The sequence below is a fragment of the Phragmites australis genome, chromosome 5 (genome assembly GCF_958298935.1).
Source record: "Phragmites australis chromosome 5, lpPhrAust1.1, whole genome shotgun sequence".
Taxonomy (NCBI): domain Eukaryota; kingdom Viridiplantae; phylum Streptophyta; class Magnoliopsida; order Poales; family Poaceae; genus Phragmites; species Phragmites australis.
Window position 1 is genome coordinate 29,496,697 of NC_084925.1, and position 14,191 is coordinate 29,510,887.

General features: G+C 43.7%; 2 protein-coding genes and 1 non-coding gene across 3 annotated transcripts; all 3 read right to left on the bottom strand.

Annotated features, from left to right (window-relative positions):
* Positions 1-693: 693 nt before the first annotated feature.
* On the bottom strand, positions 694-2,316 carry LOC133917934 (uncharacterized). Its single transcript, XM_062361746.1, has 4 exons — positions 2,277-2,316; positions 2,112-2,194; positions 1,251-1,314; positions 694-1,199 (listed from the first exon to the last, which is right to left on the bottom strand). Exons 1-4 carry the CDS (start codon positions 2,314-2,316, stop codon positions 694-696), a joined length of 693 nt encoding a protein of 230 aa, XP_062217730.1.
* A 6,281-nt stretch (positions 2,317-8,597) lies between these two features.
* On the bottom strand, positions 8,598-8,678 carry TRNAL-CAG (transfer RNA leucine (anticodon CAG)). Its single transcript has one exon. It is a non-coding gene; the product is annotated as a tRNA-Leu (tRNA).
* A 375-nt stretch (positions 8,679-9,053) lies between these two features.
* LOC133919149 (uncharacterized) lies at positions 9,054-12,521 on the bottom strand. Its single transcript, XM_062363434.1, has 8 exons — positions 12,382-12,521; positions 11,906-12,123; positions 11,189-11,260; positions 10,777-10,841; positions 10,462-10,621; positions 10,066-10,146; positions 9,891-9,980; positions 9,054-9,452 (listed from the first exon to the last, which is right to left on the bottom strand). The coding sequence occupies exons 2-8, from the start codon at positions 12,089-12,091 to the stop codon at positions 9,330-9,332; spliced, it is 777 nt and encodes a 258-aa protein (XP_062219418.1). The 5' UTR covers positions 12,092-12,123; positions 12,382-12,521; the 3' UTR covers positions 9,054-9,329.
* Positions 12,522-14,191: the final 1,670 nt, after the last annotated feature.

Genomic DNA, 14,191 nt, shown 5'->3' on the forward strand with positions numbered 1-14,191 from the left:
TTGAAGTGAACCGCTAAAAATTGCCTACAAGTACTACTGTGAGCCGAGTGAGTAAGTGAGGCCGTAGGCCAGTAGAAGCTCTAAACAAAGAAACAATGGCATCTCCGGTGCTAGACCTCAACGAACCATTACCAGGTGAGCTTCAACTTTTGTTGGTTTGTTCTTCTTTATTGAGTATGAGTAATTACGTTTCATATTTGTACAATATTGTGTACAGATCTTCTAGACCGAAATGAGCCCATAGAAGAACTCGATGCCGATGAGCTTATCAAACTGATGATCTTGATGGCAACAATGGTTATCTACCTAAGCTTCAACTTTTGTTGTTTTGATCTTCTTTGTTTAGTATGGGTAGTTACGTTTCATAGTCGTATAATATCGTGCACAGATCTTCTGGATCTAAATGAGCATATGGCCTATATCTTTTGCTATGCTCTAGCCTCTAAGTCGTTGTTTCTTTTCTAATCCTACGTTCTTATATTGCTAATGGAACTTGCAACATGCATGAACATGACTCGTGCTGTTATTTAGAAATGACTAGAGGTAGCGACATGTATGAAACATTACTCAGAAATGACTTAGTCACGCTTACATAGTTTAGAGATCTTATAAAAACATCAAAAGCACTACTAGTTCAAAAAAAGCACTAGTTCAAGAAGTCGAGAGCTTCTTGTACAATCTAAGCATCACATTTCAGTCTAGTTCAAGAAGATCGCCATTCTTCCCCGATGCAGCCTTGCCTATATGAGGAGTATCGTAGTCCTGGCTGCCTTTTGCCTTTATAATTTCTCTCATGCAAGCTTGTTGCGAGAGAAACACATGGTTGGAACTAGCTACTGAGAAGTCATCATATGCTTCCTCCACTGCATGGACAAAGTCTAAGACATTCAGATTTGGAGAGTTTGGAGGCTGGCAATACAACCGAATGTCAAATCCATCTTGTTTAGATGCTCGACAGAATTCTTCATCATTGGGATCAATGTGATTTCTTGCATTATCTTGCTGAATGAAAATAGGGCACCCAGAGTCTTCCCTTGGCCATTTTTCTCTGATGACAGGCAACCTTGTCAATGAGAAACGACCTGATAGTCTCCTGCTGATTGACGTCATTGCCTTTGTGATCATTGTACCCAAAGGTCTGTTAACACTGCTCCTCTGAGCTGGTTCTCTATAAGTGAAAGGGGATATACCAATTTTGCCTGAGAATATCACATTACCATGGTTACCATACCTTGGTCATGCTTGCGCACCAAGAACCATCACCTTCTCAATGTAACTCTTGTATTTTACTACTCGCAATGGCCTTTCTTCGCCCTGCGCCAAATAAAAGTTATGTCATTTCTTTGTCATGTAGAACCACTTCTCATCAATATAAACGATGTCGAACATCCCTTTAAATACCGGATCATGAGGTATGATGTTGTTTTCAAGCATGTTGAGGCAAAAGCGCAAGTGAGCTTTTTTTTTTCCTTCGGTAAAAAAAACTTGATATCATTAGTATGACACTTTATTTCTCCTTCCTTAACACGGGCACACAATGTGCTCGGGGCGACATACAAGGAACGGGCTAAATCACGGAGAGTTGTACGATCATGGAGAGGCACATCAGTATGTCTTGAGGGTCAATTTGAATTCTCTTGCAGCCACAATTTCCTGTCTTCTTGTTACAAACAGTGTGAATCCCTCCACCTTGCTTCCCTGAAGTCCAAATACGTTGAACAACTCTCAATGGAACACATGTATCTGTAGCTACAGATTTCATCACTCCATTCTTCATTATACCAGGAGAAATTCTCTCTATAAGCATGGAGTAGATGGCTTTTCGTGCCTCATCGCTTAACCAGCTCCTTCTGTGACCAAGTGCTGGTTGTGCGTGACCATTTCCATCTACATCTATATGAAAATATGGGAAAGAAAACAAATTCAATTGCTTGTCCAAGTACTCAAGCGCTTGTTTGATTACCATTTGTTTGATTAGGCTAATAATCAGAATAGAGTTCAGCTGTAAGCTCATTTAGGTTCAGAAGATCTATGCACGATATTATACGGCTATGAAATGTAACTACCCATACTAAACAAAGAATATCAAAACAATAAAAGTTGAAGCTTACCTGGATAACCATGGCAAGATCATTAGTTTGATTAAGCTCGTCGGAATCGAATTCTTTTATGGGCTTATTTAGGTCCAGAAGATCTGCACACGATATTGTACAAATATGAAACGTAGTTACTCATACTCAATAAAGAAGAACAAACCAGCAAGAGTTGAAGCTCACTTGGTAATGGTTCGTTGAGGTCCGGCACCGGAGACGCCATCGTTTCTTTGTTTAGAGCTTCTACTGGCCTACGGTCTCACTCACTCACTCACTCGGCTCACAGTAGTACTTGTAGGCAATTTTTGGCGGTTCACTTCAATTTTTCAGTTGAACATGGATTAGGCAGCACACCAAATTTTCATTGGATTAGTCGGCACTCTAATTCTCCATTTGGGTTTGCATTAGGCGGCTACTCCAATTTTTTATGCGTGGTTCTCAGCTTTGGTCGTGCATGCACTTTGAACGAGCAGAGCAATTTGTGCACAACCATGCAGATGCATGCATGCATGCGTGCGACATTTAAGTGACTACGTAACTACAACAAACGAGGGAACGGCAGCGCATGCTAGTTAATGCTAAGCAAGGGCAACATTGTCAATCTTCCCATCTCCTTGTGTGCGCCTACTGAATAAAAACGGAGGGAGTAATATCTAAGACATAAGCTAAGTCGGAGTATTGAGAGTAGCCTTAAACTTTCAAATCTCTTTATTTTGCAGGGAAAAGAAATTTCTTTACGTACACATTACTCATCCGTCATCAAGATTGCGCTACCATATTCTTTAACACTGTTTATAAAATTATTCTTATTTTCTACATTGGGCACTTTCGAGTTTCGAGTATGCTTCGAGTTAAATAAACGAAGAGATGATCCAAGTTTTGAACAGACTGAAAGATGAAGGAATGTTGCTTGCATTAGCATTAGCCTTTTTGGTTGTGGCTGCTCTTTGGAGCGTTGAACGGGGCTGCCTTGGGACCACTAAATCCACAGCAAAAGATAGACAGGCAAGAACAAGCCAAGAATGATTGAAAGAATAAAAGAGCATAAAGCAACGACAGCTCCGGAAGGAGAAACTACTACTTGTACTTATAAAGCACAAGATGTGTTCTCTTGTGTGGTTTTGCATGGAAAAGCGTGCTGCCTCCGAAGCATACACATCACAAGAAGCTGATATCTGTAGGTGAATCATAAAATATTATATTATACTATAGATTTGTTTGGTACAGCTTCAACTTTAAACTTCACTAAGAATTAGTGTGGAGCTATGTCAAACGTCTCCAACTCCACAAACCAACAGAGCATAGCAGCCTGGAGCTGAGGAAGAAAATGAACTATGATGGCATGGATTGGTGGAGCAGCGATTAAGGTACTCCGCGGATCCTATGTTTCAATGTGCTTGGAGTTGTGAGGTTATTACCCGTCAATGCCACTGGTTACACACCCACATACCCCTCCGCTCCCCTCGTCCCTCTTGATCTCTCGTCTCCTCTCGTCCACCTTGCCCCTCTTGCAGCGAAAGAGGGCCAATCTTGGTGGAGTAGTTACGGCACCGACGACGATTACCAGGGCGAAGCAGCGCGAGCTAGTAGCTGACGAGGGCGGCCTGAAGTGGACGAAGCAGTAGATCTGGCCATGAGTCGAGGGAGAGCTCCGACGATGATCCAAATCTGTCAAGGAATCCGCGCCGTGAGGAACACAAGTAGCAGGAGAAACACCACGCCATGGCATGGAGCAGCACACGACGGGCCAACAAATGACCCTGACGTGGAGGAGGAGCGGGATCTAGCCAGGGGAGTCGTGGTTCAGATCGGGGCGTGCTCGGCGCGTGGCGACCGGTGCGATGAGGCCAAGAGGCGGAGGTGAGCCACCAGTCCGAATCGAGACGATGCTCGGACGGGCGGGCGAAGACGGATGCGTCACCAGGTGACGCGGAGAGGACCCAAATAATTCTTGGGATTAATCATTGTAGTAATCTCAGAGAAAATGATAATATTCTACATTGAACATATTTGTAGTCATTTGATTAATCCCAAGAATACGACCACACACTTGCAAACGGTGTACATTACAATAACAAGACCAATGGTAGCACTGACAATTCAACCAAAAAAACCCTCATTCCTATAGCTGGAACTAAACTACTAGCCAAACACCACCAATGACAGCTCCAGCTCCACTGTAGATCTTGCTCCATCATAGATTTTCAGAGTGAAACTAAAAAAACTAGAACATAGCTGTGCCAAATAGGCCTATATCAGTAACTTGGTCTTGGGGGTTTCCTCTCCAACCCCAACAAAAATATATTTTATTTTTGGCATCCCAAGGCAGGCTTCATTAATATATTTTTCCAGCTGAATCTTCATGAACAGCCTTCAATCTGAAGAGAGCCATTCCAAACTCTATTTGTAGCGTAATTGCTTGTTGATTTACCACAATGGCAGCTACAAGATTAGATTGCATATTGCCATGATGGAATAAAGTGATATCTCGGTATCAAACGCTTTGCTTTATGCTTTTGGACCAAGATCATACCCAAGAGGCCCTATATCCGCAGACATAAGCAACAGGACATAGTGCCAACATGCTCCTGAGCCTCCACTCTGCATTTTCGTCTCACGTCAGATAGGTACACCTCCATATAGACACAAACTACTACATTATGCTATTAGATTAGGCGTTATAAGAGAGAGAAATGATAATGGATTCTCATTGCCATCGACTGGCCATTATTGTTGCCCTTGTTCTTCTGGCCTCTGCATCAGAAGTGGTTCTCGCCATTCGAAGCCCCTGCATTCTGGCGCCAAGGAGCAGTCTAGACGTCTCACCGGCAGAGCAGCCACGAGGGCTCGAAGAGGGCAATGCGGCCGCGAGTTTTGGCACGCCGGCGAAGAAGCGCACGGCGGCGGCTGGCTCTTCCCCGTCGGCCGTGTTCAATCCCGAGAGGATGAGCAAGCACCGGGTCAGAAGAGGATCCGATCCAATTCACAACAAATGTTAAGTTCCGATGATCTTTTGGTGTCTGGTTTCGTTCAGTGTTTTTCTGGGTCTTCAGCTGTTCGGTGTAACGTCAAGAATTCGAAGGATTCAGTAATGGAGATACTTGTGCAGAGATGCCAAGAGAAAGCGTGCGTGGTTGTGGCAGACTGAGGCAATTATGCAGAGTAAAAGAAGCTGGAGCAGAATGCTCCTCTTACCGAAGGATGTGCGACAGATTTCATTCAGCTACCGAGTGGACGCTCCTTAGTTCATCATAGATTTATCTTTTTGTCCTGATTTCACCGTGTAAATTTTCATCAGGGGTGGGGTTTATCACGACTCAGATTCCAATGGGTAAACATATTTATTAACTGTTATTCTACTGACATTCCACTGCTACAACTCAGATTCCAATGGGTAAGTTGGCTTTGCTGTCATCAGGATGATGGTTACTTACACCGGAGAAGGAAAGGTGCAAACTACGAGTTGTTCTCTATGGTGTTTGAGGTTCATAGCTACAATCCTGGGTTTGACTCCTTCAAAATTGTTGGGAGGAACGTCTCTCCCTTCTAGTAGCATTTTAGTTACAATCGACACCCTTCATTTGATCCGTTCACAATTTCATACCCGTTCTGAATTCTGATACACCTCTTCTTGAACTGTTCTTAGAGTAAAACACATTGCCTAGAACCTGAATTTGTCAATCTTGTTCGTAAATCAACAAGAAACTACACAACTTACTAGACTCAGATTTCTCCGACGATGTAAATATAAGCTGGGAACCATACTCAAGATTTCTGAGATTTTTACCAATGAAGTGAGCTCTAAACCAAGAACGTGAGGTTCTCGTGGGCATCTTCTTCCTTCTCACTATAACTTTCTTTCTCTTTCTCTTTCTCCGTCGATTATCCTCCCGATCTTAATCGGATTTGTTACAATTGGTTTCAGATCTAGGGTCACCACCACCACATCTCTATCGATTACCACCACCACCACCTACTCGACATTTCGTCAATACCAAGTTCTGTGATTCGGCAACCTCCAAGCAAGCAGACGAGAATCCATACAACAAAACCACGATACTTCTTTTTTTCTTGAATACGCAGAAGAGCTGCGCGTCATTGTATTAAGAAGAAAGAGTGATCCAATATATAAGAAAAATTAGGTCCAAAAAACTTAACAACCACAACATTACAACCTGTGAAGCTCAGCTCACGCGTAAGTCAAAGGAGTAAGAAAGAAACCCCAAACCCCCAGGCAACCAGACGACAAAGGTACAAAAAACAGCTACATCATGATAACCACACAACAGACACTAACTACACCAAGCAACGCTACACCGCAAGCAACTATGCCCTGCTAGCACCTCGACCAGGATAGCCCGACAACTCCACATGCAGAGCCCTGCTCCCACACCTAACTACCCGACTCGGTCGGTGGCTCTCGTGCCAAACCGCAAGCTCAAAGATAGGTCATGGGACATCGGAGCAAAGTCACTTCAACGAAACGCTGAAAGATGATGGGGAGCCCCACCGACCAGGAGAACAAGAACAACAACGCAGGATGGTGTGCCCTCCAGGAGTGCTGCCAAATGTAACACTGAGAAACAAGAGGGATTCTCAAAAATGACACCTTCAGGAAGGTAACGGCAAAGGAACCGCTGTCGCTCGTCCAGGAAGCCGAACATGGTTTTCATCCGGAGAGATCCTAGGGGAAGCTTTATCACGGCGCCTTTAGGGAGGTAATGACTCATGCAGGCACCACCGTCGTCAACAATGGCATGGAGCCTGTCCGGGCTTTCGCCCATAGCTCCCCCTACCACGGCGCAACCCCATGAAGCCAAAGGCTTGACGGATCGACCAGACCATACACCTGCAGAAGAGCACAAAGCATCCACCAGCAAATGACGACCAAGGGCGAAGCCCCGGCCCGTATCAACACACAACATGATCGCCAGGGTAGCACCAACATCGTCTTCAACAATGGTTGTCCCCCGCAAAGAGCGCAGGAGGCACGACGTCATCGCTTGAGCAGACGACGATAAGAAGACGGCACCAAAAGCTGCCAGAACCACACCCACATGGTAAGCCGCCGCCACATGCGACGCCCAACGGGAAGTACGCACGGGCAGCACTGCCACGACACCGTCGGACCCCAAAGGGCAGATCTGTCGCTGCCGGTAGCAGATCCGGCCCTGGACACTGGATTCGGCCGACCGGAGATGGGTCTCCCATCCCTTATCGCATCACAGTTCACCACGACCCGAGCACCGCCGCCAACATGCCAGTCGACTGGCAGACAGCCAAGGCAAGGGAAGGGAGAGAGAGCGCTAGCGTCACGGTCGCTCGCGACCCGAGCACCAGCACATGATTCGGAGGAGGAGCACTGGCCGACTCGCTACCCAGAAGCTTGAGGCACGGATCCGCTTCCACCCGACCGCTAGGCAGGGGACTAGATCTGGCCAGGGCAAGTGGATCCAGCTAGGAAGCATCGAACCGCACCACCGAACGATGGTGGCCGGGCGGGAAGCGAAGAGAGGAGGAGCTAGGCGGCGGAGGTTTGTCTAGAGACGAAGTCTAATAGTTCTCCTTAACCACGTTACTTCTCGCAACAGCAGTAGCAAATCATAGCACATGAGAACTAGCTTATGGAATTTCTCAGCAATACACTGAAGACTAGAAGAAGATAGAGGCTGTCTTGGAGTACGTTGGACGACCAAGTGTCGGTGCAGCCTGAAATACAAACAGAAAAGAGAGGATAGAGGATAGGCTCATTACATAAAAAAATATGGAAATAGCCATAATACATAGCAAAAAAGAAAAAAAAGGAGCGTGAGAGCCATATGAATCGAAAGATTCATGTTTGGTTCGGGAAAAGATCATAAAAGTTGTAAATTTAATAGCAAGATAATCTATTTTCATTAAAAGATATATTAGATAATCGAAACAGAGGATCTTAAGTACTATTTGAAACTTGAAAGAATTATGTAGAAGGACCCTTGAACAACTCGAAAAAGCTCGGAGAGGATAGAGGATAGGCTCATTACATAAAAAAAAAAATAGAAATAGCCATAATACATAGCAAAAAAGAAAAAAAAAAGAGCATGAGAGCCAAATGAATCGAAAGATTCATATTTGGTTCGGGAAGAGATCATAAAAGTTGTAAACTTAATAGCAAGATAATCTACTTTTATTAAAAGATTTATTAGATAATCTAAAATATAGGATCTTAAGTACTATTTGAAACTCGGAAGAATTACGTAGAGGGACCCTTGAACAACTCGAAAAAGCTCGGCTTTGACTACATAAAGTCGAACTAGAAGCAAATGAGTATCGAACGAATGAGTTTAGAACAAATAGAAAAGTCTAAAAAACGAAGCCTCGACAGTGCATCTCTTTTACCTAGAATCTCAGATAGCATATGCTCCAACCTATATATTGGAAATCACATGTTTAAATTCAATTTTCTGGATTACTTTGGGTCTATGCTATTCCACCAGAGCTCATTATGTTTAAAAATCAATGTGTTGTCAAGAATGGGATTCGAACCCATGCCCTTTCGGACCAGTACCTGAAACTGGCGCCTTAGACCAACTCGGCCATCTTGACATGCTTACGTAATTCATGTATACATATTATTCTACTCTAGAATAAAGCGGGATCGATGAATGCCAAGGATTTTCAGCCGTTGCAGTCTTGCTGATATCCGCTTCAAAAAATGTGATTGAACTTTAAACAAAGAAGAGTTACAGGCTTCATCTAAGCTTGCTCGATGGTAGAATATACTTGGACATGGGATCACGTGAGGCCCCAGAAGGCCAGAATACCTTAAGCAACTCCATGGAAGCATGCGTAGTAGAACCATATACAGATGTACTAGTCAATAGGCCCTCATGCAAAAATCACAGCGCAACTGTAGCATCGTAATTTGTTACGAGGGAAGCTATTTGGAAGACAGTATGAACCCAAGTCGAAACAATCGGAGCAACTCAAACTTTCTGTTCATTTAACTTATATTCGTTTATTAAAAGAAATGTCTTTATGTACAGAAGATGCTGAGAGCCAGCCAAAGAAACATTGAATCCCAGACTCAAAGTTTATACAATTCAAAGAAGGGCACAGCATTTTTGCTGCAGCATGGCCATTCAAAGTGGCCGAGGCAACAGGCTTGCACAATGTACTCGGAGACCTTAACCACAGATGCTGAAGGCTCAATGCATCTGGTAAGCACAGACGGGAGGGGCCTGTTGCTGATGTTTTCTATTGGTTTGGTTCGGGATGAGGTGAGGTAGGAGGTTCCGGTGGCGCTACCGCAAATTGTGTTGTTCTTCCATTCCGGTGCAGAATGATCGCCACTTCTGTTGGTAATAGCATTGCTTCTTCCTGACATATTTTAGTGAACAATTTAAACAGTTAATAAGAGGATTAATCGAATGGAGAAGATAAACCCTGTGATAAAGCATAGTTACATAAACATGAAACAAATGTTTGTTCTTGATTGTTTTTTGACAATTAGATTAAAAACTCAGTGTAGTCCAACCTGCGCAATTGATAGGTATTGAACTACTGAAAACCAAATCAGACAAGGAATTATCTAAATTTTCTGACAAAGCAACCTCATGTCTGGCCAGAAAAGATAAATCTGTAGTGACTTGCGCTACGTGATTTTCCAAATATGAATACGTGCACAATTTGAATCTTAGGTTACTTAAATCTGTAGATATATTGTCTGGTGTCATGCTAGGTATGAACAATTTTGTGGAATTTTTTTCCTCAGAAGATATACAAGAAAATGCAAAAACACTTCCATTAGTCAACAACCTGTCTTTGTCTTTGACGCTGCATGATACTAATAGCCCAGGCCATGATGTAGCACGGCAGCAGAAACCCAGCTGCCCTCAAAAGAAATAGCTGCCAAAGATCAACAATCAGTTAAATTTACAGTGACAGAGAAAACAAAGATATATAGGAGATGTATAACAGTACATTCACCAACCGAGAAAATAGCAGATGCGTCATCTTCATCGTCACTATTAGTAATGGTCAGTGTATGCCTCAGGAGCAGAAGAGCCATTAACTGAACAGACATAGAGAGAACACATGGCTATCACTTAATATTACATGGTAAAAAGGGAAAAATTTCAAAAGGAAAGTAAAATCTACTTGACTTATAGTAAGAATTTAAAGAAACAAAAAGAGCTAAGATGTATATAACTTTCAGCAAGAAATAAGCAGCATGAGCATTAATAGTTGCTTGAGGAGAACAGAAAGGCTCAGGTGCAGGGACTCAATTGAATAGAAGAGGTATTTGATCTTTCTATGGATCTTATGAATTCAAAATTATAGAAGTTAAAAGAGTGCATTTTTTTAAAAAAGTAACCACAAGGCTTACAATCAGAAATATGGAACGGCAAAAGGCAGCAGTGTTATTGTTTGTAGCAGTATATTCATCATACTCATCTTCAACTAAACGGTGTTGAGCAGCAGCCATCGCCAAGATTCTAGGGTCATGTAAATCCAAATGATTGCCAGAGATGGTCCAATCTCCACCACTAGAGGAAATGAAGAATTGCATGCATGAGAAATAAAAAAGAACTTTATGCTGTAGAAATAACAAAACTTTTTTGCTAACCACACAGAAATATCATTCACATACACACCAGGATAGAAACAAAAAAGATTAGCTTCATGAATGAAGATAACAAACCTTATCTCTATGGTAGTTTCGTCGTGATGTACCTGGGGTGGGGCAGTGTAACCAGGCTTGTACAACTGAACAACAGAGAATAAAAAATCATAATCTGATTACAGCAGCAAAGTTTACAGTTAAATCAGCAAGGAAACATAAATACTTCTCACAAAGGTGAAAGGTGACAACTTGATCCAAAAGAATTAATAAATCATGGAATTGTCATTATCCAAATTACTTTCATTCAAAAAAAGTTTAGCTTGAGTTACCATGCAGACAGACATATGATCCACTTTTACTTATCTTAGGTCCTAGTACTTCCTGATAAAGTTATATGTCTAAACAACAGCTGGAAACATAAAAACAGGACATGCATTAGTGTCAATATGCTACATGTGGAGACAGAGCTGCAAAAAGGCCAACTGCTTACCTCATGGCAGATTTCACAGGTTATGTCTCCTTTCTCATTGCACCAACGTTGCACACATTCTCTGTGAGTGTACTGTGCAAAGAAATGCAATAGAACAAAATTTAGCAAGCACAAATACATATGTAAACAACGCAATATGGAGTAAACACGATTTAGTTTGGACAAATAAAGTGCTAAGGTGGTAAGCAGTTAGACCACTTGCAAACATGAAAATGATTTTTTAAGTGCCTTCAGTTGAAGGCAACCTGCACAAGATACCAAGCCCTTATGACTTCTTTGTTAAGCTTGCCGAGAGCAGCTAACGGCAAGGAAAAAAGATGCCCAACTCTTTAAGCAACAACAATGTTTGAACGAAGCATGCTCTTATCCACTCATACTAGCACACTTTATGGAACTACTTTTTCAGTTTTTCATGGAAATATCAAGAGCCGCAGCACCAAACAAGATTATATATCACATACAATAAAGAGCCACCTAAAATACATGGATGTATCTAAAAGGTCAAATCATCTAAAGTAACAACTTATTCATAGCACATGAGGCACCAATCATCATGGGGTCGAAATGCTATGCTAATCGTCCCAAAAAAATGTTCATGATTAAGTCCCATGCGGTATTTTGGTTTCCCGACGCTTGCATAAGCAACATGGAAACTGCATAAGCAACATGGAATGGAACCAGAATTTCCTGTTTGGAGAGAAGAAAGGGAGCACGCACCTTGAGGCTGCCGCGGCAAGCGCAGGGGCTCTCGAGGTTCTTGGCCAGGTCCTCCTCCTGGCAAATGCGACACTCCACCATCCCAATCAGCGGCTCCGCTTCCTCCTTGCCGGGCACCAACCCCGCCGCCTCGTCGGCTAGGGACGCGACGAGCTCCCCAACATCCACCGCGACATGATCCCCCATGCGCGCAAATCACCACCAAAGGACCTCGCGCCCTGCGATCCAACGTACCCTCAGAATCACCAAAAGAGGGCCGAAGTCACCGCAAATCAAACGGCTTGAAGGGGAAAAATCCGAGGGCTAAAACCCTAGAAATACGGGGCGGGGGCTGAACCGAGGTCAAATCCCAGCGGATTTGGGCGATTCTTATGCCAAATCGAAGCTCTTGCCTCGAGAAATCCCACGAAATGCAAGGCTCGCACCGACTACCGGCGATTAGAGAGGAAATGGGGAGGAAAGGCAGGTGCTTTTACCTCCACGAACAAGCTGTCAGGCAGGCACTCCTCTTTCGAAATATCTCCAAAAGCTTTTCTTCGCGTTCGTCTCGTGTGGAGGCCCCGCGGTGTTTTTTATCGTTCGCCGCGTGACGGCTCGCCGTGACGGGGCAGGTAGCTCGCCGCTGGACGTCGACTCCTCTTGCGGTATCGTCCGAGCGTACCAAACGGAAGGCCAGGTACATAACTGACTCGTGGCTCCCACAAAAGTCGGGCCCACACAGCAGTTGCACAGGTGTGAGTCGTTGCTATATGTGTTAAAACGGGCACACATTATCCAGAATCCATTTATAGATTCCAGGAGGTTATTGCTGCCTGTCCCCTGCAAATGTCCCCCGTCCGGGGATGTCAAGGCTGTTAACCTTTTTTTTGGATCAAAAGGTGCTGTTAGCGCTGTGTCTGCATGTTGATTTATTCGTGGGCATTTGCGCACAGTGGATCCAACGATTATCGTGCCTTTTCTGCAGCTGATAGGTCATTCATTTGTCATGGTAAAGATGGCACGAGCCGAATGGCATGCGTCCTCATGGCTAACCTCTTGTTTTTTTGATAAAATAAATTTTATTAACTCTTATAGTTATAAGATGATCAACTTCTTGTAGTTTGCTTTCTGCACTAGAATTTATCTCACAGAAGAAAATCAAGATCCATATAAGTCCATAGACTTTTTCTTAGTTCATTTTCTGCATTAGAATTTATCTTACAGAAGAAAGTGATGCGAAAGCGTCGTATGCGACCTAGTAGCCTGAAGGTTTGTTGAAGGGGCCAATAATCATACGATAGGCAGACCAGTTCGGTGCTTGGATTTTTCATTCTGCATGGCCTTCCTTGATCACCAGCCTAATCCACGCTACTAACGGCCCTTAGCCACGTCGCTGGGCTCCAGCCAATACGAGCCCGAGGCAGCGTCCCGCTCTCGGCGGCACAAGACGAGACAGACAGCGCCGTCGCTGAAGCCCGAACGACTCGGCCGTGCCCCCGGGGGCTGGCGTTCCATCGTCACGCCTGCCACCCGCATTCCGTAGGCACAGCTCGGCAAGAGCAAGACATTTCCAACGCGGCCAAAACCCGTTAAACCCGGCGCGGGTTCCCTTCTTTGCAGTGGCAAGGAACGAGTTTGCTCAAACTGGATGGACGCTTTCCAAATTGCAAACGGCCGCAGATGGCAGATATTCAAGTTTCTTTTTTTTTTATTTGGATGTAACCGAGGACGCACACGATCCACACACGACACTCACATCCACGTGTGCACATTCTAAACACACGTTAAATTTAGTGTGCGAGTATGTATATCCTACTTAACGTACACATATGCATACCTTAGTATGGGATCCATCCTAAGAGTAATTAGGGGTTAAACCCCGTGAGCAAACTCGGTCGCTCACTGGTGACTTTGCCAAACTAGCTATGGCTTGTTCTCCCAGTTTTCCCTTTTCATACTGCATGAATAAGGCTACCGAAAGGAGGAATATTTTGGTGTAATGTCTGCACACTTTACATCGCTGATAAAAAACTATTTTTAGAGGCGGGTCATAACCCATTTGCATAGACGTTTAGCCAACCCGCTTGCGATCGAATGTCTGTAGAAATAAATGATTTACACATGCGCAAAAGTGACTGGCTGTGATAATAGATTTCCACATGCGGTCTCTTTTGCAACCGCTTATAGATAGGTAGATTTCTACAAGCGAGTGACATAAGTACCCGCTTGTGGTATGTATTTCATTCAAAAAATAATATGAGCATATATTTTATTCTCTCCAGATTTCAACACATTTTCAAGACAGAT